This window comes from Harpia harpyja, chromosome 16 (genome assembly GCF_026419915.1).
Source record: "Harpia harpyja isolate bHarHar1 chromosome 16, bHarHar1 primary haplotype, whole genome shotgun sequence".
Taxonomy (NCBI): domain Eukaryota; kingdom Metazoa; phylum Chordata; class Aves; order Accipitriformes; family Accipitridae; genus Harpia; species Harpia harpyja.
The window spans coordinates 30,590,079-30,613,607 of record NC_068955.1 but is presented as its reverse complement, the minus strand read 5'-3'; the positions used below and the strand labels follow the sequence as shown (position 1 = coordinate 30,613,607).

Below are 23,529 nucleotides of genomic sequence, written 5' to 3'. Positions count from 1 at the left end.
CCTCCACTCTACCTTTGCCTTCTGATCAAAGGCAGTAGAGCGAAAGAAGAAGCTGCGCAGATGTAGCAGTGCTGCCTTTGGAAATACTACGCGAGGAGCCCCTAAAGAGTTCCTTGCAAAGCAGCTTAAGCTTTAACCTGCTCTCTTCTCCCATTTCTAAGTGCTTTAGCTAGACTTGGCAAGGCACAAAGCACCACTTGAATGGGAGCAGCTATAGGGTGAGAAGGACTGAGAACCTGTCTACAGACAAGAAACCTGCAATAAACTTACACAAAAACAAAGTTTTCTCCATCTGGAAATAGTAGATGGTATTAAGAATTGGTACCAACTGATATTTTGGTCAGATCCAGAATTAGGATCTGACTTCTAGTATTGTCTAGCAAAATCAGTGCAGTTGGAGGGTATGTATGTTTCATCCCCAAACAAATATTTTCATGCTTTTCAAGTGTCTGTCATAGCCTCATCACTCTTCCCTGTAGCTTTTTGTTGTCTGAATGGGTATATGGTTACATGTGTCTGTTAAAAATAAAGGGGATCAGTTCTTACATGGTATATTTATATTTCTTCTTTACAGATTTTGAGTACCTAGTGCTTCAGTTTCCAAAACTTACTTCTTTCTGTATCCCAAAGACCTGTTGTTTGGCTTCTGGGATGACAAAAAGGGTGGGAGAGACTTAACAGGAAATCTCTGCCCAGTTGAAGCTCTTGGTGATAGATCCCCTGAGTACGATTCTATAGTCTAGCCATATTTTTGCTGTATAGGTCGAATGTTCATGGTTACACCATTGCTTTCTGATGCCTTTTGCTGCGCAGAAGTGCAGATATTTTTCTTGCAGAAGTTCACAGTTTGTATTACAAAGTCTTATGAAATGTGACTTGAAGTTTGTTTTATTTTTGAATACATGTGATGATTTTAAGAATTTTTTTCCTTTTCTCCTTCCACTGGATGATTTAAAACCCACAAAAAATAAAGCAGACCAATGAAAAGAATTGAATGCTAACTTCAATTGAAAAGAAACAGCAACACTACTCTTGTGAGACAGTTTTCAACAGCGTTCAGCTTACTGATTCTGCTCAACCTTTCCTTTCCTGCCTGCTCCCTGACCCTCTGTGACACTGAAATATCCACTTCTAGGACAACCTTCTTCCTAACCAGAAGGCTAAAAGTTCTTCCCTCTCTTCTTCTCCCATTTTAAAATATCATCCTTGCATCAGCCAGATCTACTGTTTAGAGGGATCAAAAGCTCTTTTCCTCCTGCCTTATTCCCATCCATATCCATATCCAGGGCCCTGAGTGAGCTGCTCTCCAGTGAGAGGTAAAACTTAAATCCCTAAATCTGATACGTGGCATAGTAACACCATCTCTACACCACCAAACCCCTGGGTTTTTTAAGTCGCTAATATCCTCATGAAGGTAGCTCTCCTTGTTTGCTGAAGCAAGTGATCATTTGGGCGATGGATCTAATTGCTGAAAAGCAACATTGCTCTGACTCGCATTGTGGAAGCCTAGGACCCAGGCTAAGGTATTCCACTCACATAAATACCACAGGCTATATAACTAATCCTTCCTTTGGTGAAACTTCAAAGGAAAAGATACCAAATTAACATGATACAGGAAAGCAAGTGCAATGGAAGGCATAGTAAGGAAACCTGTTGGTATGGTTCAAGTTTGGATGCTAGTACAGATTCAGAAGTCGAACTATTCAGCTGGCGTAGGCTAGTCATTCAATTTCTCCATGCCTTAGTTTCACCGTAGTAGAAGTGGCAATAAAGGAGCTGTCAGGCTATAATTAGTTGATCATACGGTACTTTGAGGTCTTTGGTCTGAGGGAGTAACTTTATGTATTAAATGCTGATGAACCTTGTTTGTGACCAAAGTTGGAGACGGGGCTAAAGCTAACACTCTAAGCTTCAGAAGATCTTGATCAAAGTTTTCCCCATATTTTAGCATCACGTTGGATGGTAGATCAGAATCCCAAATCCAAACGCTGAAGTTCTCGTTCAGATTCGGACTTTGTCTATTTGGTCTGTTTCTGACCACAACTAAGTACATTCCCAGACCGTCCAGTTATTAAAATATAAAATACATATAAAAGTTTCAGTTAAACAAATGATGCAGTTACTAATGCTAAGCTCATAATCCAAGAGTGTGAATAAATTAGGATGTGATTACTTAAGGAGAATAGGCATAGAAGAGCACTTCTGGAGTACTTGTTATTGTCCAAAATATCACTGAAATTCTGATGACTAAGTACAGTCTGCTTATCTCTATTTGAAACAGTGCTGTACGGATTCATTATTTCTAAAGGTCTTCTTTCCATTTCTATATAGATATTCTCCCTTCACATTTTGAAGGTTTGAAGAAGAGGATTGTTTTTCGAGTCACACTAAGTAAACATTAAATGCATGCAGGCTTAAAACTAAAGCATGCATGTTATGTAGCAGCAATAAAAAGTGCTCGGCTTGCACGACTTATGATGCTCAAGCGTTGCCTTGTTAAAATGCCAAAAAAACTTTTTCTTTGCATTTTTTTGAAAAGTAAATCTCTTCCTTTGACCTTGCAATACTTAAATTTTCAGTTTTTGGACAAATGATATTTATTTTACTGAATACTTTTATATTACAGATAAGGTGGATGAAATAGTACCAGTTTCCAAGCCATCAAGAATTGCAGACAATGCAACTGTGGACTCGAGAGTGGCAACTATTAAACAGCGGCCTTCTAGTAGATGTTTTCCCTCAGCTACAGATATGAATGTGAGTGGTAGCTATGAAGTACTGCTTTCACTGCGGAAACTGATTGGAGGGGGTCTTTTGGCAGCGTGCAGGGCGTACAACAGAAACGAATTTACAAACGTTGCTTTATATACTCATTTTACTTTTACTATCCTGTAACCTTAAGGCACGGTCTACTCTGTATTTCTAATAATAGTTTTTTAACAGAAGAGTCTACATACGCCTATAAAACTTTTCTCATTATATCCTTATATTTATTCTGAGACCGTCACATCGACAACATTGCTACCTCAGTGTTATTCAAACAGATGTGAACTTGTTCTGCCTGTAATCTGAGCTGGTGAGCCGCCAGTAAGTTCTGAACTTGAAAGTGTCAGTACAACACTAAACCCAAGCGAAAAAACTTTGCTGAAAGTCGAGGTATGCTATTGCAGTTTCAGCAGCAGAGTTAGTGCAGCCATACAATATCCACTAACGTGAAGGTTTCTCCTACTGCAGGGTTTTTATTATTCCTAATGGCATATATAATATCTTAATTAAATAATACATGATGATATGTAAGGGAAGAATTGACATTAATACTACAGCACATATTAAAAATTTAACCTCCAGAACTCTGAAATCGGATTACTCAATTGCAGAATTTGCTCTTATGGAACTTCGCATATGAGAAAATAATTGTTTTTATTGCATTTTAGATGTATTTTTCCATTACCCACCCCTCCAAAAGAGCATCAGTCCTGATACAACAAGCACTTTACTGTTCTCAGCAGCTTGGGATGGAAGGAAATTAAGGCTATTCGAAGAGGCAGAAAACAAATAGTTTTGTGATGACCTACAAGGAGGGACAGTTGAGCGCATTGGGATTCAGGTGGCGTTCCTCAGTTCCTAGCTGAGATGCTGACCGCCAGTGTAACCTTGCGCAAGACACCTTGAATCTGTGCAAGAGCAGGTCTGTTCTTCAGAAGTGAAGAGGGCATACAGCTTGGTGCAGAGTGAACATTAATACCTACGCAGCGTGTGGCTATGTTTTTGGAAGCGAATGAAACAAAATGCGATCGCTCATGCTTCGTTTTTCTTAAGCATGTCAGATGTGCTGGAAACTTAACATATTGCCTTGTAAATAATTTCAACTAACTCTGCTTACAGCTGTTGTCGTTTTAATAACATGTAAATAAAGCTCAGCCTTCCCTTTCTCTTCACCTCCCCCCCAAAATAATACCAAAGCTGTTGTTTTCCATAAGAATTCTAAGTAAAAGGGATAGTGGATTAGCAGATATGACAGAAGAGTTATTTACATGTGAGCGAAAGACTTGCATGCTTTAATGCTTGTGGGGTTTTTTGTTTGCTTTTTTGTAGTCCATGTATGAGAGACAGGGTATTGCTGTGATGACGCCCACTGTACCAGGGAGTCCTCAAGGTCCTTTTCTGGGTATACCTCGGGGTACAATGAGAAGACAAAAATCTATAGGTAAAATGCTTCTCATGTATAGTTTGCTTGTGCATTAATCACATATACTTTCAGTAACTTTGCTTCTTTCCTAAAGCATATTTCTCCAACACCTTTACCTCAGTGAATGACTGTTTAATTTGATACAAAGTTCACGAGAAAAGAAGTTTGTGTGTAAGATGATATAATTTCCGCATTCTGCTTTGATGGCAGTAGGCAAGTATTATGGAATTATAATTTAATCCATTTCTTTAGAATGTTCCCTCTAACAAGGAAAGGTAGTGAGAAAGAAAAAAAAAAAAAGATCAGTACAAGCCCTTTGCGATGCATTACCTAGGGCAAAATGCTATTCCTTTTTTCTTTGATATTGAGGCAAGAGCATTGTAACGCTGTGTCATTTACAAAGGAATCTCTGTTGATCAAACGGAATAAAATTCACCTCTCTCTCATTCCAAATGATGACAATAGATGATTTTACAAACGGAGAAAAAAAGAGCAGACCAAATTTGGGCTCGCTTTGTTCTCGGTAGTAATCTTAGTAGTGTTAATTATCAATTTAGAAACACATTATGCTGATGTAAAATTAGCATCTAAATTATCCCAATATTATCCAGTTTATTTATGTTAAAAGCCATATTCGTAATAATATAGCGTCATCTTTTGAAATGAAATGTTATGATTTTTTTTTCCCCAATAGAATCTTCGCAGTCCCTTTGCTAAGTTTCAAATGCATCTTAAAAATTCATTAGGTTTCTAAGTTGCATTATTATATGCATTTATAGAGTGCTAGAGCAAGGCATAAGCTACTCTTCTGCACAGAATGTCTTCCCTGTTCAATAATTTTCAAAGAAAATGTGCTTCTCTACAGCTACCTTGACGATACATAAAACCAAAACATTTGCCTGCACATCAATGATCAGTTTAATTAAAATTCTGTAGCATCCTTTTTTAATTCTGGCATCTGGGTCTCTGGAATTCAACAAGAAAGAATGCTTATGGTAGGAATCAACCAAAAGACCTCTTTTGTAGTTTTGCATATGCCTCATGTCATGTGAAACGCACCCCGGCGTTTTAGGTTGGCTACAGAAATAATACAATATGAGGGATCCCAGTGGAAGGCAGTGTTTTAAATATACTTTCTGATTTTTAGGCATAACAGAGGAAGAACGGCAGTTTTTGGCTCCTCCTATGCTGAAGTTTACCAGAAGTCTTTCAATGCCTGACACCTCTGAAGACATCCCGCCACCACCACAGTCCTTACCTCCTTCACCACCACCACCTTCTCCCTCTCTGTACAACTCTCCCAAATCCCCAACGTCAAGGAGCTATGGAACTATTAAACCTCCGTTTAATCAGAATTCAGGTTCAAAAATCTCTTTGGTTAGGCCCGAGAATGTGGGGACAATGATAAGGGACAAAGGGATCTATTACAGACGAGAACTGGACCGATACTCTCTGGACTCTGAAGATCTGTATAGTCGGAGTGCCGCATCTCAGGCAAATTTCAGGAACAAGAGGGGTCAGATGCCAGAAAACCCGTATTCTGAAGTTGGGAAGATTGCAAGCAAAGCAGTTTACGTGCCAGCCAAACCGGCGAGGCGGAAGGGGATGCTGGTGAAACAGTCCAATGTTGAAGACAGTCCAGAAAAGACCTGCTCCATTCCAATCCCGACAATTATTGTGAAAGAGCCATCCACCAGCAGCAGTGGGAAAAGCAGCCAAGGGAGCAGCATGGAGATCGATCCTCAGTCTTCAGAGCAACCTGGGCAACTCCGACCCGACGACAGCTTAGGTGTCAGCAGTCCGTTTGCAGCAGCCATTGCTGGAGCAGTGAGGGACAGGGAAAAGAGGCTGGAAGCCAGGCGTAATTCTCCAGCCTTCCTTTCCACAGACCTAGGAGATGAAGATGTTGGACTAACACCGCCAACACCACGTATGAGGCAATCTAAATTTACCGATGAAGCAATGTTTAGTAGCGAAGATGGTTTCAGACAGCTTATGTCACCATCTCCGATTCCCGCGCCTAGAGAGCCTGAAAATCTTTTTAATAGCAGTGAACCCACAAATCAAAGTGACTCAAGGACATTAAACGCTTCGTCCAAAACGAAAGGTACTGAAAACAGTACAGTGGCAGCTAAGTCCACGAATGCATCCAGCTCGGATAATTACGTTCACCCGGTCACAGGAAAGCTATTAGATCCAAACTCACCACTAGCCCTCGCTCTCTCTGCCAGGGACAGAGCCATGAAAGAACAAACGCAGCAGATTCCAGGCAAAGGAGATGCTGTTAAAGCTGACCTTAATAAACCACTTTACATAGATACAAAGCTGAGACCGAACATCGAAACGACTTTTCCTGTTACTGCTACTGTCAGTAGGCAAAATACTCGTGGCCCATTGAGACGGCAGGAGACTGAGAACAAGTATGAAACAGATGCGGGGAAAGAAAAGAAAGCTGAGGAGAAGAAAAACATGTTGATAAACATTGTGGATACTTCGCAGCAGAAGTCAGCTGGCTTGTTAATGGTTCATACCGTGGACACAGCAAAGTCGGATGATACACCCGAAGACGAAGAGGAAAAGGGAGCTGAAATGGAACCGACCCCCGAAAACTCACCGCCAGAGAGGCCAGAGGAGAGCGAGGAAGCAGAGAGTGAGCTGAACGTGCCTGCTGTGCCTGAGCCACCGGCATCTCCCTGCAAAACGATCGTAGCAGCGAGCTCTGTCGACGACCCTGTCATCTTGCCGTTCCGCATCCCTCCGCCACCCTTAGCATCAGTTGATATCGATGAAGAGTTTATTTTTACTGAGCCACTACCACCCCCCTTAGAGTTCGCCAACAGCTTTGATATCCCCGATGACCGCGCAGCTCCCGGTTCGGCTCTAACGGACTTGATTAAGCAAAGAAAAAATGGCACGCCTTCACCCGCGCCATTTGCCCCCAGCCAGCCAACAAATTCCTTAGACAGTAAAAAGCAAGTGGGTCTTTCAAACTGTTTGCCTGCCTCCTTTCTGCCACCCCCTGACAGCTTTGATAACGTCACTGACTCTGGGATTGAGGAGGTAGACAGTCGAAGTAGTAGTGACCATCACTTAGAGACAACCAGCACTATCTCAACGGTGTCCAGCATCTCTACCTTATCCTCGGAAGGGGGTGAGAACGTGGATACTTGTACAGTCTATGCAGATGGGCAAACATTTCTGGTGGACAAACCCCCAGTACCTCCTAAGCCAAAAATGAAGCCCATAATCAACAAAAGCAATGCACTTTACAAGGACGCGCTAATTGAAGAAACTGTAGACAGCTTTGTTATTCCTCCTCCCGCTCCGCCCCCACCTCCGATCAGTGCACAGCCCAACATGGCTAAAGTTGTTCCCCAAAGGACATCTAAACTATGGGGTGACGTGACGGAGGTGAAAAGCCCAATTCTCTCAGGCCCAAAGGCTAACGTTATTAGTGAATTGAACTCAATACTCCAGCAAATGAACAGAGAGAAATCCTCAAAGCCAGGGGAAGGATTGGAGTCACCTACTGGAACAAAAACTGCAAGTCTCAGTACAAGGTAAATGTAATTAACCAAATAATTTTCTAATAAAGGCTTGATTTTTTTCCATCCCTTCACTAACTTCCCCCGCAAACCACATAGATTAAAGAAGAACGTACTCTCTGTTGTATATGGTTGCTTAATGAATAGTCTATGACAAACGATTTTACAGAGGAGAAGAATTTCCTACATTGTCAACATTAGTGTAGTCTACACCATAGGACAGGAGCTTTCTCAGTCTTCTCCAACTTGAAAGACAGTTTCCACAAACCTTTCCGTTGTTTTGATGTGAGTTACTACGATTTATTTTTAAGTAGTATTTTTCTCTTAAAAAAACCTTTCTTTTAAAATGTGGTGATAATTTAATTTTTCTTCAGTCCCATAACTTATTTTGCCTTCAAACAAGTAAAAAAAGTGGGTTTGCCTGGGCTTACTTCACATTCACTGTGTGATGTCATTTGATTCATGCTGATACCTCTCGTGATCCACTTTATCATGAAGTGTAAAGTCGTCTTAGAAAATCACTCATTGAAATCACTTTGCACTATTCGTGTTATTACTAAAAAGTTAATTTAGCATCTCCACCACTTAGTATTATGGGTTTTAAGTTCTTCCTTTCTATTGCACACGCTTGTTAGTGAATAGTCTCTGATGTTTACAGGTTCAGGGAGGTGGCTTATTTCTCCCGACAGCAGCATCCCTGGTAGTGCAGTGCAATACATTTGCAGATAAGTGGTTTCTGAAAGGTACTTACGTGATAAGTAACTTACAGTAGTCAGACGCCATTGGGAATTGTCACATTTGTGTAGAATATGGATATAATATCATTAAATCCATGATTATGAAAAAGAAAATGTAATTTTTTTAGTTTTACTGAGAGCCTGAGGTATTTCTTTTTGTGGTGTGGAATGGTTTGGCCTTACGTACAGCAGTTAAATGTACCTTTTACTGAAGTATTGCATATTGTTTGGCCCGCACTGCTCCATAGAAATGCATTTTTTGCAGAAATGCAGTGCTGACGTTGTTTTTAAAAAAAGATACCATCTAAGTAAATTTTATTAGAATTATTCTGCTGGATAATAAACAACTCAGCCTTTGAAAAGCTGCTTTTCTTTGCATGCCTGAAGGTAATTTGGTTTTAGGGGAAGGGTGGCTCTGTTAATTGCAAACCATTGCTCATTCAGAAAACAGCGTGATCAAAAGCCTCAGTGTCAGGTAGTTGTTATATTATTTCCCGCAAGATAGAAGTCATCAAACCGGTGACAGGGAGGTATGGAGGTTATACAATTTTTAGAATGAAGAGATGGAAGAAAAACACTGAAATTCTGGAATTCCTGTCAGTGGCACCTGACTAAATGTAGTAGAAATTGAGTTGTCTGTACAGGAAAAGCCTTAATACATGAAAAAAATACAACGAAAACTGTACAAGAAAAACAATATATACTGGCTGCCTGATGAAGACAGTCTTTAAACAAAGTTAGCACAGCAGCAGAACACGATACATTTGAGAATACCTCAGGCAAGCATAAAATCAATACTTGTGCAGTAAGCTTGAGTTTACGTAAGTCTTGTCTTGCAGATGACTCTGACAGTTTCATTTCATATTATTTTTCTTATGTCTTCAAGAATACTATTTTTATAGACCTTGATCGTCTTTCTTGTTAAGCCATATGAACATGTTGCCTCTAGCTTCATATGTATAATGTTATTTATCATCTTTTATATATAAACTGATAGTTATTTCCAGGTTACAGCAGAGATCTTTAGCGTCCCTATTTTATTAGAAAATAACTGAGGCTGGCAACTACAATGTATTGTAAATATGTCAAAGTATTATCGTTACTGAGAGGAAAATGAAAAGTAGAAGCAAATAGAGATACATCTTTTTTGTGAAAGGACATTTAAACAGGTATAAAGGCTGGAAGAAAAATTTGAAAATCCACTATATCACTTCAGTGGAGAAAAGCAAGCTATCACGTAGGCAAGAGTAGTCCCATATCTGTTACATTTTAGACAAAGATCTGACTTGGACAGTGTTAGAAGGTTATGTTGCTTTTCTGTCCTTTAGCTTTTTTAATTCTTATAACTCAGCTTTGGCAAATCACATAGTCTTCGTTATGGAATACAGAGACTCAATTTGGAAACAAACCCACACAAAGCATTATTTCAATGTGGCTGAAATCCTACTTCTTTCCCGAAAAGTAAACCCAAACAGGCATCTTTGCAAACTAGAGAGAGGATCTTGGGATATAACAATACTAGAAGACCTATGAGGTAATAAATAAGAAAAGTTGTCAGTGGCATAGAGCAGCAAAACTCCTGGCTGCCGTTTGACTGTGGAAGAAAATGACACTTCCACAGAATTCCCAGTGGGAACAGAAGGTAAGAGGGCTGTATTTTGTTTCCTTCTGTTTTCAAAACTGAAGGGATTCCATTATTTTTTAATTGAGGTGAATTGAAGATAGTAAAATGATCAGAGCAGGTTACTCAGGAGTTCTTTTTTAAGCTAAGTAATAAATCAGAGACAGCAGAAGAGAGCCAACTCTCTACAGATATTAAAAGTATGTTTTAAAAGGTGCTGCAGGCAATTCCTTTTCCTCTTAACAAAAGTGAGGCAGAGAGATGTAAATGGAGAATTTCACCTGTAGATTCCAAAGTCCTACTCGTAAACCAGCGGTGGTTTGTTCCGTGATGTCTGCCTGGCTGCGCCCGTGCCCGGTTCCCGACTGTCCCTGGAGCAAGGCTGGCACCTTCCCCTCTCTCTGAGCTTAACCAGCTTCACGTTCCGGGGGCGGATGAGAGAGGATTGATTTCTGAGCTTGATAAAGAGTGTGAAAGAGGGAGCAAAAGGCTAAAAGCAAAATTTAGCACAGTGGAGAAAATGCTCCAATTTCTTTTTGTTGTGCTGTGTATGTTTATGCCCTGAACTCTCTGCATTACATTTTAGTTCTGTTCTCAAAGGTGCCTGCATAAAAGCGATGGATGCACAGTAAATGCTTCCTGAAGGCATTTTTTTTACTGCTTTTACTCCTGCCTTATCTTCTAAAAAGTTAAATAAATTACAGCCTTTCTAGCCCAATTGCACGACTGACACAATTTGTTACAAAGCTGTCAAATATTATGACCAAGGAATACCATCTTGCCAAAATTCCAAGTATTAAAGCTAATATTTAAATTTTAAAGCTAAAATTCTTAAGAGTTTCTTGATTTTTTTTCTAATAGTGTAAAGCCTAGGACAACCAATTGTAGGGCTCGTAGCCCTTTTCTGTGAGGTAGCATTAGAACGGGAGCAAGGAATTTTAGCTCATAGAAAGCAGGAATTATGCTAAATTAAAAAACAACTCGTTAGCTCTGCTAAAGGAAAAGTGATAAAAAATGAGTACGCCTGTTCATATCCTTCAGCCAAAGAGAAGTATTGGGAAGTGTTATAAATAGGAACATTGTTCACAGGCTCGCTTGGGTTATGTTCACAGCACTAGCAGCCTGATGAAATTAAAAATATATATTTGCTCATTGGAACATACATGAAGCTATAGCCCAGACAGCAATCCTAAATATCACTAGGAGTTACTTTTGCACAGCCCATAGACATACAATTGTAGTTCACTCATGGCAATTGCCCCGTTACGGTAGCATAGAGGTGAATTAAATTGTAGCTAGTTGGGTAATGGCTTGCTACAGAAACCCATAAAAATATCTTCTTTCTATGTTTTTGATAAATGAGGATTAGGAAGAGATTGTTCTACAGCATTGAGCAGCATTTCTCTCTCAATTATTACATTAAAAAACGACCCTAGACTAGCTTTTTTTCTCTGCACATTGGTTTAGCAATAATTTTACACGGTGTATTTATAGTTTTCCGTGGTTCTTATGGAGACACCGATTTTCAAGATTTTTAAATAGAGCATGGAAACGTTTGGCTGGAAATCATCTGCTTCTCAGCGGCAGTGACCAGCCGTGGGATAGGAAGAAGGAGACTGGCAGGGGAAGGAAAAGAGGAAGAAGCGAAAGGATGTGCTTGCTTACTTTGTGCTAATAAAAGTGTAATTAAAGGGTTTGATTAGAAGGTTCTGGAACACTGCTCCAGATCCCACTCCCAATTTTGGCCATCATTTACTTTAAGAAATTTTGGAGATCAGTCCTAGCGACGGAGATTTTTATCTGGTGTATCCACGTAGTCAGGCCACAACGTCCGACCGTCACTTCCTCCATTTTTGCCCATCCTTCCTTAAAGAAAAGGTTGAGGCTGTTTAGATACGGGGCTCCATTTGACCCAAATACCCAGAACTAAAACCCCAACGATGAGCTCTGGTCACGATTCCCATTTGCGAATTTGGATATGCACAGGTACAGAGATGGGAAAACCCAGCCCGGGGGAGCCCCGCGGCTTGGCAGGTGATGCTGCGCTGCCAGCGAGCGGGGCGAGGGGGACGCGACGTGTAACGGTAGTATCGACCACGATGCTATAAATAGAGCGGTGCTATAAATTCACTTGAGAGGCTACTGACTTTTATATGGAGCTGATAAAAGCAATGGGGAGAAGACTAACGCAGGGGGTTTTATCCGGTTAAGGGAGGAGTGCTCGCTCTGTCTGTGAACCCAGCAGTCACTTAGCAACATAACGATCAAGTGCAAACCTGCGAGATCGACTGAATAGTATCAGTGTGATTAACGTAGAATAGACTCAGTGGCTGTGAAGGAGAAAAAACACAGCCCCCAGTGAAAACAGCATCCTTCCACCAGGACTCCAGGGTACCAATAAGGAATAATGAAGAGCACCTGCTGCTGCTCTCTACCATCACCATACCAAAATGATCAATAGCTTTGCCGTAGGGAGAAAACAATTTCTATTTCAAACGGTGCTTACGTTTCTCCGGCTGTGTTTGCACAATGTCCCCATGGCCTCTGGGGCAGGTTGGGCGTCACTCCTGGTAGTGAGAAATGCTCATTATAAGTGTGGGAGTTATGAAGGATGCTTAACCATGCAGGATCGAGTCCTCTAGGAAAAATAACCTGTACTGTGTTGGCATAACAAGTTTTAAAAGTGAAACTGCCTATGGCCAGGGGTTTTGTCCAGCTCTGAATTTTTTTTTAATGACTATCTGGAAAAGTTCCTATTTTTTCACAAACAGGTAAGGCAGAACTGAACTTAGTAGCAAGTCCTGCATAGGGACTGAGCCTACATTTGGTTTATTGTAAAGGAAGTCTGGATTTTGCAGATGATGAAATACGTATCTTGTGGGATAATTTCAGCCTACTGTTCAGTTTACTGCTGTCCCATTAGATTCATTTCATTTCGTTAACCGTTTGTCAGCCAATTTCACAGGATTGCTTGCTTTGTCAGTAATTTTTGCAGTGTTTCAGTCATTCCATTTTGTCATTTTTATTTGCTGTCATGACTGCTGTTGTCAGAAGAGGGTCATGCTGAAGTGCCATGAAGTAAGTGACGACCGTAAAGCATAGAGTATTCTATGATGTTGTACATTCTGCTTCTTTTTAATGCTCACTCATTGTTATTGCATTTTAGTGATTTTGTGTTGACTTTGTTACAAAGCGCGATGTGGATTAGATCATCCTAATCCAGAAATGGTAGCCATTCTAAAACCAGAAGTAGGGTGTCATCTCAAGCAGAAATAAAAGCCACTTTCATCAGAGAAGTATTCAGCAAATGTTTTGATAACATGAGCACGTAAGACTAGATTCCTGAACTTATGTCTGAGCACCTAAATAAGGGGCATGATTTTGCAAATGTGCCCAAATTCTGCTGGATTTTTGGAGGTGGAGGGGTGGGGAGGGATGATTACTGCCGTTTTACGTACCTATGTGAGGTTAAAAGTAAAGACAAACTATCCCTCGAAATAATCAAGATCTACTTCGGTCATCACTGTCGAGTCTTTCGTCCTTGGAAGCTGTGGGATTTCCCCCTTTCTCCTTCCAGCTTCCCTTGACCTTTTTCCCCGCAGCTCTCCAAGGAGAGAGGGCTGAGGCCGTCTCCCGGTCCTCTGCCCCTCAGCAGCACCATTCCCTTACCGCCGGTTTCCAGACATTTGTACCATTTGCATGGAAACTGTTGCTCTTGAACAGACTCCCGCAGACCTTAATGATTATTCTTCACTCCAGCTGAACAGCGTTACCCGCAAGCACCATTTCTCAATTCTTCTCACTAAAATAACACTATTATAAGAAGATCTATATCCTGCCAGTCATCACGTCAGCCCTTGTTCTTAATCTTCCCCCAAAATGGACAATTATGGTCTTACTTTCCTACCATACAATTTTCCTTTGACGGTCAAAAAAATAAAGTAAAAATATTATAAGAGACGAAGGCAAAGTTTTGGGTTTGTACGTTCTCAAAAATCTGTAAAAAGTTAATTTCTCTGTATAGGGACTCATTTCACTCACTGGTTCTCTTGGTTGTTAAGATTTTTTTCACTGATACAGTGGAAGAGCTTTGTCAGAAACAACAAGTCTTTCGGCAAGTTATGGGATAAAACAGCTCCCATGAGAGCATAATGGTTTTTTGGTTTTTTTTACATGGGAGGCTCCTAGGAGTTGTTGCAGCATGCCATCTTTCACTGATTTGCTTCTGATATTAAGTTAACAGTAAATTTCAATCCTGCAAATCTAATTGAAAATTTGAAAGAATTTCTTGCCTATAAGCTGTGTTGGTGGCTTTTATACTTGGAGGCTGCATCATTGTGGCATAGGAATTATATATTGTGATTTTAACATGAGGCAACATAATGGGCATTGCAATCAGTGCAGTCTTACAGCAGCAAATGGTTATAAATTACTACCATATGCTGATTCTAATAGAGCAAATTTTATTTAAGATAATTATCAGACTTTTCACCTTTTCAAAAATGAAATTTGGGGTTAGGCAGGTTTAATATGGATTTAATATGTTTAGTATAACAGATGATCAAATAAGGCATAAGAAATTGTTCTTATTAAAAATCTGGAAAACCCACAATGCAACAAACCCATGCCTGCTCTCCAGCTGGAATGCGCTGGCTCCTTATTGACCAGGATACCAATCAACCATAAAATGCAAGACAGCTGATGGTTTCGAGGCTGTGTCTGCATCGCAGATTGGATTGGAGATGTCGTAAATTATAATTTAGGATGCATAGGAGTTACACAAATATGCGTGGGTTTTTTCCTTGGATTACAATTACAGTACAGCAGTCTCTGTAATGTGCTGGAGTTGATATGGCAGGTGAAAGAAGGCAAAAAGAAAGGGAAAAAGTGAATCTTGGAATTAAAGACTTCAAACTGACAGCCTGGAAATGCAACTGTGGGTTTCCGCAGAGTGGCATGACCTTCACGAGGGCTGTGTCCGTGCCGTGAAGGCAGCGGAGCTGATAGCAGAGCCGGCTGAAGCACAGCAGCTGGGAACCAAGCACAAACTCCGTCTTGCAGGTTGCTGAATAATTTTGGAGGCAGCAGTGACCTCAAGTTGCTGGGGTTAAAACTCATCCTGGAAAGGACTGCTGCTGCAGCAGTGGGGACGCATACTGACTCACAGTCTGTGTTCCCAAGCGTGTAGCAGGACTAACAACTTTCTTGAAGAAGGTGTGTTGCTGTAGGATTGTCTGTTAATGTTAACAAAGTGCTCTGAGCTTTCTGATAAAAGGGGTAATATTTATAATAACTTGAATACTGATGTGGGTATAAACTGAGCTGGTATTGAAACCTGATTAATCAGCTAAAATAAAGAAGTTTCTTATCATGGTTCCAGAGATGCATGTTAATAGTCAGCAGTCCTGAACCTATGGATTCAAAAAAGCAAGATGCCCACAGATCTTTTAATATTGCTCGTAGCCATGCGAAGCCATTACTTTGATCCAGGCTGACAGAAAGCAAAGTACAACATTGCCCATATTGCTTTGCTCACCCAGTATTACTGCCCGTGGGTCTGAGAAAGTTAGGTAACACTAGTGTAAGGAATACTTAAAATAAAAGCACACAGTTTACTTTGGGCTTTTTTCTTTTAGTGGCTTAATATACTTTCTTTAAAGGAACAGTGACCATGATTTCCTGAACAAGGATGGACAGGGAGTCTGTGAAAGGAACAACACAGAGAAGAAGCAGCAAAAGTGAGTTACAAAGCAGAAGGTGTACACTGAGCCTGGAGTTGTCAGTCAAGTAACAGAAATGATCTTTCAGCATCTAGCATAATAGAAGATAGATTTTCATCATCCATTTGATATTGCCACAATGGGTGTGAATACAAAACCATAATTTCTAGTATTTGCAAGACAGGAAAGTTAACTAAAAGGGTAACTGCAGGTAAAGAGATAAGGGGACATTTCCACATTTATACAAAACTCATCCTGCTCTTCTCACAATCACTAGGATGGCATTATCCCAACCTTTTTCAAAGCAGGATTTTTTTTTTATTTAAAATTATATCATGCCTTATTAAAGTGTGTGAGACTCCTAATGCTAAGTTAAAGTAGGTAGAAATAACTTGCTCCCCTTGGTTAGTATAATTTAATAGTTTCTTGCCATAGACTTTTTATTTAGAAGAATGCTTAGCTCCAGTCCTGGAAGACAATGAGAGCCATTAAGCTCCAAAAAAATCACAGGAAACACTCAAAACCTTGCCAAGTGTTTCCTTTCTTTGTTAAATTACAAAGGCATAAGTGCTAAAAGTATTGTTCCTACTGTGTTTTAAGTGAAGTGCCAATCTTTCAACTCTCAAAAAGATCCCCCTGTTCCCATTGAAATACGTGGAACAATTTGTGGGAAATCAGTGGGATTGCTCATGTGAATAACATGTACGTTCTCCAAAAAGTTATTCTTGGTGCTTTTCTAATAACACAGTGTTGGAGCTTTATTTGAATGAGACTCGCTGTGATACCTGCGTGCTCTGAATCTCGGTGTAGCGGTGCTGTAGGTTACCCGATGTCTTAGGTTTGTTAATTACACGCCAAAGCCCCAGACGTGATGCGGGGAGCACGTAGCTAACGGAGCTCGCGACAGCCATCGGCAAACCAAGGGAACACCGAAGAAGGTCTCCAGTTCAGTACTGCCGGGACTGCAGTAAGGCTCATGCGAGAGAAAGGGATAATAGCCCGTAATTAATAGCCCGTTATCATCACCTCAGGTTAGCTGCCTGCACTTCTTTGTGGTAATGGATGAGTACTTCACAGGGGGGGCGGGTTAGGGTAGATGATGAGGAAGTGCTGGTATCACCGTCTTTTTATTTAAAATTTTAACCGCTCTTCTACCCAGGATGTGGGTGACCGAAGTCAAGTCGCTCCCCTCCTGCGGGCATTGACAATTAGATTGTCAATCTAATTGACAGTCTGGGACCAGACCCAGCGAGACGGCGTAACCCGACAAGCTACCTCCTCCTTCCCAGCAGCCGCAGGTCTCCGTGGGAAGGAGCGAAGGTGTCATCCTTACCCAGGGCAGAGGAGCACGAGAGACTTCTCATTTATAAAGCAGATCTAGCGGTGAGGGCCATACCTCCGAGAGAACAGATGTGGGGTTTGACCCCTGCAGTGTGGATCACTTTTGATACTTCATTTGGTGGCAATTAACACAAAATCTTTAAGCGGTGACTTAGGAAGAGACCGCAGTTTCTTCCATAACAGCACTTTAAATATGGGGGCTCCAGAACCACACTCTTTCTTTGGCTCCGTAAGAGCTTTTCTGCATGGTGGTGAATCTGCATTATTAATGAAAGCACTTGTTTCTGACATTGTGCACCCAAGTCACCTTCAGTTCTGCCCAGGCATGACAGATCAGGCCTGGGGGCAATCTGGGACTCAGATACAGAGGGCTTCAGGCAGGGTCTGCGTTAGAAATCTAACTACGGCATCCTCCAGATCGTCCTCTGGAGTCCGTGGCATCGCTTCAAGGATAAATAAATCCTTCCTTTGGTCTGGAAGTGCCTGAAATTAGTTGTATGAGGGTTTTTTCCTAGTTGGCATGGTGTTTTAAAAGTGAAAAACTCTGGATCTTAAGGCACCCAAGGGTTCAGTGGAAGATCCTGAAGTGCGCACGCTGACTGGCAGAGTTTTCTCACGAGAAGTAAGGGCTGTAGGGTTAAGCATTTTATGATATGAACAGACCTCAACCTGGATCTTCTGCTTCTAAATTTGTTCTGTAGCCACTAGACAAAAGCAGACTCGTCTGCTCCTTCACGCACCCTGTCATTCTCGGCATCAGAGCTGGCCTCTCGGCAAGTTTCATGCCTGCTTAGTTTGGAATCTGAAATTTCCTTTAGGCGAGAGATAGGTGCCAGTGACTTGATCGCAACTACATCACCTCTGGGCATGCACAGTAACAAGAATTTTGTCTCCTTAGGTTTTGTACTGAAACTGCCAAAGTATAATTTCTGGCTAGAAGGAAATGGACGCGGAAGTCCTTTTATGAACCTTCGAAGGAGTCTTCCATTTTTAAAACATGAAAAGGCCAGCTGAACAGAAACAGAAATAAGACGAACCTGTGGAGCATGTTCTGTAAACAAATGGAAATACAAACATGCCCTATAATAGAAACATACCATAAAATTCACTGAGTAGGTGCCCAAAGATCCCAAATCCAATGCTTCCGATACTTTCCATAACTACTGTTATTAGCTGTGTTATCTAACAGTGTGTAAAACTGAAACGAAGGCTCCCACCCCTCCGTACAACGAAGGGAAGCTCAACTCCTGATTGCACTTCATGGGGAGCACAAAGTGCTCAAGCCACTTGGTGTTTCTCATTTAACCGTGAGTTAATTTGGTGTAGCCTTAAAAAGGAAGAATGTGCTCTGGAAGGTGTTTTTCTGAACTGCCGATAAGCAAAGGTTTTGTTTTTAACTATGGCTTACCATTGACGATTGTTTTACGGGAAAGATTTAACGATACCGTCTTAGTACTTTTAACCTGGTATTGCTTACTGAAAAAAGAAAATATTCAAGCATTCCGAAACTCTATTTACCACGCGTTGATACGGCCAACCTTTCAGCTGGTGGCCGGTGTATCTAACTTTCCATGTCTGTTTCCCATTTCAGGAGCACGGAAGTCATGAGTACTGTCTCAGGTACACGAAGTACAACAATCACTTTTACTGTCCGACCTGGAACCAGCCAGCCGATCACACTGCAGAGCAGGTCCCCAGACTATGACAGTAGGACCTCAGGAGCAAGACATGCTCCAAGCCCTGTGGTTTCACCAACAGAGATTAATAAAGACATCATGCCTGCTCCTCTGACTGCTTCTGCTTCAGCTTCATCTCCTTCTCCAACTTTGTCCGATGTATTTAGCCTACCCAGCCAGCCCCCTTCTGGGGACTTATTTGGCTTGACCACAGGGCGCAGCAGGTCTCCTTCTCCCTCAATATTACAACAGCCAATCTCAAATAAGCCTTTTACAACTAAGCCTGTCCACCTGTGGACTAAACCAGATGTGGCAGATTGGTTGGAAAGTCTAAACTTAGGTGAACATAAAGAAACATTTATGGACAATGAAATAGATGGCACTCATTTACCAAATCTACAAAAGGAAGATCTGATAGACCTTGGAGTGACTAGAGTTGGGCACAGAATGAACATAGAAAGAGCTTTGAAACAGCTGCTGGACAGATAAGAATAGCTATTTTTGCCTCACAAACTTCTGTTGATAACTAGAGATGGGCTGGTACTGAAATACCCCAAATGCCTTGTCTGTCTGCGAGTGCCAGCAAAATTGGGGGGGAGGGGGAAAACAGTTGAATTCCTGGTACTCAGGTAATGCAGACTGTATGCTACATGCCCAAACATAAATCTAAATATGTTACGTGAGTGGGGCCATTTTATTTCAAAGTTGTGGGGAGATACGAGAGAGAGAGAGAGAAAATTGTTAACTTCAAAACCACTATCTCTTGATAATGCCCTTTTGCTGGAACCGTTACGTACCACTTTTCTTTCAATTTAAAATTGCAGGCATTTCATTTTTTTATTGAAAAGCACTATATTCTCTTCTTGACATTCAGTCTCCGAGCAGGCTTCCTTCCCCAACCCTCAGTTCCTTTTAAGAGGACAGATTGCTTCATTACCATTCAAACCCATTTTTATTAGTAGCAAAGGCACAGTATTAAAAGACAGGTGCAGAAGTTCATATTACTGGTTTTTATTAGTTTAGCTCTCTGATTTGTTGGCAGTGAAGCTGGTTGTTCTGCTGGAATTAGTTCAAAGGTAACCTTGCTCTGTTTTACCTGGTATTTCTTTATTTCTGCAGTTACACTTAGCACTCTTCCAAGGTGGCAGAACAAGTTCAATACATGCTCCATTGACTTGACCTGTAAGACGATGCAGACGTTGCATAAAAACTGAGGAGGAATGCACACTTAGAGGTACAACAAAATGAAGCTAGTTTGAACCTGAGACCCCCAGTTTTCAACCAGCTAAACTACTGCTAAGTCGCAATATGAACTCTACAAGCCAGTAAAAATTTGGGGTTATGTACAGACGCGTCTTTTGGACTTCACAGTCAGATACTCAAATATGCTGAACCCTCAGAGGTGCTCTTTAATTCAGTGAGTGGTAAGTGCTTAGCTATTTTGAACATCAGGCCAAGAAGGAAGAAAAAGATAGATGAATGTTCCCATTGAAGTCAGTGGGAAGGTTGCCAGTATTTTAAGTGAGAGGGGGATTTCAGCCTGTTAGCAGAAATGGCAACGTTTCAGCTTGTTAAAAAGGCGAAAAAGGTAAAAAGGTAATGCCAAGACGGAACGAGGTACGCAGCGTCTCGGAACGCGTGCGTTCCAAGGGCCAGGAGAATTGGGTAGGTATCCGGTTTCTCATTTTTATCGCTGTTAACAGGTCTTGGCTTCTGGACAAGGAGAGCAGACCGAGCACTTCAGGGGGAGCTGGACGCTGCCCATCGGCCTCCAGCGATTTCTTTGCCCGGCTGTTAGTGGGGTCGCGGGAGAGGTGCGTGCACCCTACGAGGAACCAGGCGGCTGTGGCCGCGCGGGGACTGGGCGGTGGGCTAACAGAGCTCGAGAGCTTTCCGGGAGACTTCAGTCAGCGGGGGAGAAACACAGAGATTTGGTCAATCTGACTTTTTTTTTTCTTTTTTTTTTTTTTTTTTAAAGTTAACAAGTCTCTCTCTGCATGTTTGAACTCCCCTTGTAATTAACACCTCTTAATATCTGTGAGTTTTGTAGGTCTTTATTAACATACTCTTCAAGATGTTCAAGGTGGGTAAATTGTGTGTGGATGGCTAGACTGCCTACCTACCATACTTTCAGGTTCTCTTACATTTTGCAAGGTACCTGAACTTTCTTTCCTTGATATGGTCCTTGACATGGTCCAGCCTATCTCTAATTTTTTTATTGTGATTATTTTTGCTCACAAACAAGTGTCTAATTAGGTCTGCAACAGCCCTAGTATGAGTACATAAAGTTTAGCATTTTAAATATCTTTCTTTACTGCAAGTTTAAATAGTTGTACAGATAGTTTATAAGCACAATATTTTAAGAAAATAAGTGGCTGGTCTACTGGGCAGCCTTTGTGCCACTTCAGTGCTAGAAAGTTAAAATACAAAAAAAAAAAAAAAAACTTTTGTGGTTTACTACTATTTCTGTGGAATAATTATGAAGTCTTGACCTTTTTAAAATCAACCTCATTTGGATGCATCTGAACCAGCAGAGCTGTGTTATATTTTCTATCTTTGCTAGAACTTCTACAAAGGAGGATGAATATTTCTTCAAAAGTGGTTATAGTTACCAACGCATTGGATACTCATAAAAAACAACTTATTTAGCCTCCTGCCCCCTTTACGGAACAACAAATCTTTTGACTTAACATCTGTTACTACGCTATATTTGTATTTGAAAGTTCCAAGTAACCTTGTAATAAAACTCAAATACTAAGGCATTTTACTTTCAAGAGTACTGAATTTTTCCGTAGGCGTTGTAGAAAATGGCAGTTTCATTCAGATAGTCGATACAGGCAACTTGAGGCCATCAAATACTTTAAGAAGTGTAAAAATGGTAATTTAGCCATCATTGTCTTCCATTTGGTGATATGACAGAATTCAGTAAATAAACCACTAATGCCATGCTCTTTTTTTGTTTCTTTGGGTACAGCTGATATTACCTCTATAACATGTGCCAGAACATACATTAGAAAACACGGTAGTAAAAGAAAACGTAGAAGTTGACTTTTAAGCTGCTTTTTAATCACAACCTTCCTGTTGAATTTCCGTTGAACAAGTGCTGACATACGCGGTAAATTCCAGTTGACGGTAATCCCTTTCTTACACAGGTGTGTTTCTTGCTCGTGTATCTTTTCAGGTACTGAAAGACTAGGTACAATACAATTAGTAGAAAAGAGGTTTAACACGTTAAAGAGCTAATGAAATAGTTTATTTTTTACATTGTGTCTTACAAAGTAAAGGTAAGGAGACCTGAGAGGACCTACTTTCACCAATAAAATACACCTCTGCCAAGATGAATTGGTCTCTAGCTCTGTGATGATTTTGCTACAGAAAGCAATAGTAACAGATACGACGTTGCCTCCGAGTATTTTCGTCAGTCTGGAAATGTTGGGGGGAGGAGAGAAGACCCATTTATTTCATGCTACTATGATAGTGAAAAACAAGTTGTTAGAGGTCGATGAAATACGTTATGATATTCTGGGTTTTAGGATCAACTTTTGTTTATATACTGTAATTTAAATAAATTGCATTTACATGCCTAGTTTCTGTAATATTTGTGTATACAATACCAAAATCTTACAAGATGTAAATTGTGTATAACTGCACAGACTCCTTTCCCTAGGTGTCTGAGAACATTTTAAGTTTAATTCATATATTATAAAATGACTAGATGTGACTGTTGATTTACAGAATTTACATATCACAAAAGTTAATTATTTGTGGTACTTAAGTTAATAAAAATAGTGATTTTTTTCCTCAGTTCTTAAAAAAGCATTACCCAGTTGATCTGGCGATGATTATGTGTATGAGCCACAAATATTGATAATTTTTCCATTACATTTTTTCTTTTCTTTTCTAGATATTAATATGTTTCTCGCTATAGTTTGTGTAACAACTTGTGTTCACGTTATCTATGTTGCTGTAATTTTTGTGCTTTAATTCCTCTTATTTCGACTGATTAAAAAATCAAGCTCCTGTAACTTGCACTTTTCCCCAATCCTTAATACTCTTGTATGGCAACCAAAATTACTGTAAGAAATAAATATAATATTGCACTAAGGTTGTGGTTCTGATTGCAAACAGAGAACACTGTCTGAATTTTTATTTAAAAAGTTGCCAAAAAACTTGCAATCTGATATTATTGAAAGCGCATAAAATGCTTTAACAAAATGTAGATAGAATTAAGGCAAAATAATTGATTTATTGTTGGGAAAAACATTTCCTTTTTATTTCTTCTTTTTGGTTAAAGCATTCTTTATGCCGAACGTTAGTTCATTTACTGAATTTCAGATTCATGTTTGGAATTTGAAAAGTAAAAATTTTCAGCAAGAGGTAGAAAAATACATATCTATTTGCCTTAAGGGGGATTTCGAATAATCATTGAATGTTTTTTTCTTGGCTGAGCGTGTGTGTGGGGATGCATGCTCTGAACTTAGTACTACTGGTCGTATAAGGCACTCGATTCTGGCTCTGTTCTGCAATTTAAAAAGGCACCGAAAAGTTGGGGGAGGAAGGGGGGGGGCTGAAGTTTTTGTAGGGCAGAACAGCTTTACAGAGGAGAAAAGGGAACAGTGCTCCTTATCAGCCTTTGTGCATCTTGTGACTAAAATATGTACCAGCAGGGTATATTTGTACTGTGAATAAACAAGGCTTAA

The 23,529-nt window shown here is 40.5% G+C and overlaps 1 protein-coding gene across 10 annotated transcripts in view; it reads left to right on the top strand.

Annotated features, from left to right (window-relative positions):
- Positions 1 to 22,933, top strand: part of SHANK2 (SH3 and multiple ankyrin repeat domains 2) — a 365,392-nt gene extending 342,459 nt beyond the window's left edge. For 7 of the 10 annotated variants that reach the window (XM_052810983.1, XM_052810982.1, XM_052810981.1 and 4 more), the window contains 4 exons: positions 2,627 to 2,757; positions 4,096 to 4,207; positions 5,337 to 7,749; positions 18,745 to 22,933. In XM_052810983.1, the coding sequence (XP_052666943.1) occupies positions 2,627 to 2,757; positions 4,096 to 4,207; positions 5,337 to 7,749; positions 18,745 to 19,318 (3,230 nt within the window). In that variant the 3' untranslated portion in view covers positions 19,319 to 22,933. Of the gene's footprint in view, positions 1 to 2,626; positions 2,758 to 4,095; positions 4,208 to 5,336; positions 7,750 to 13,143; positions 13,171 to 18,744 lie in introns of all 10 variants that reach the window. The other 3 variants (XM_052810985.1, XM_052810984.1, XM_052810986.1) reach the window with 3 other exon arrangements.
- The last annotated feature ends 596 nt before the right edge of the window (positions 22,934 to 23,529 follow it).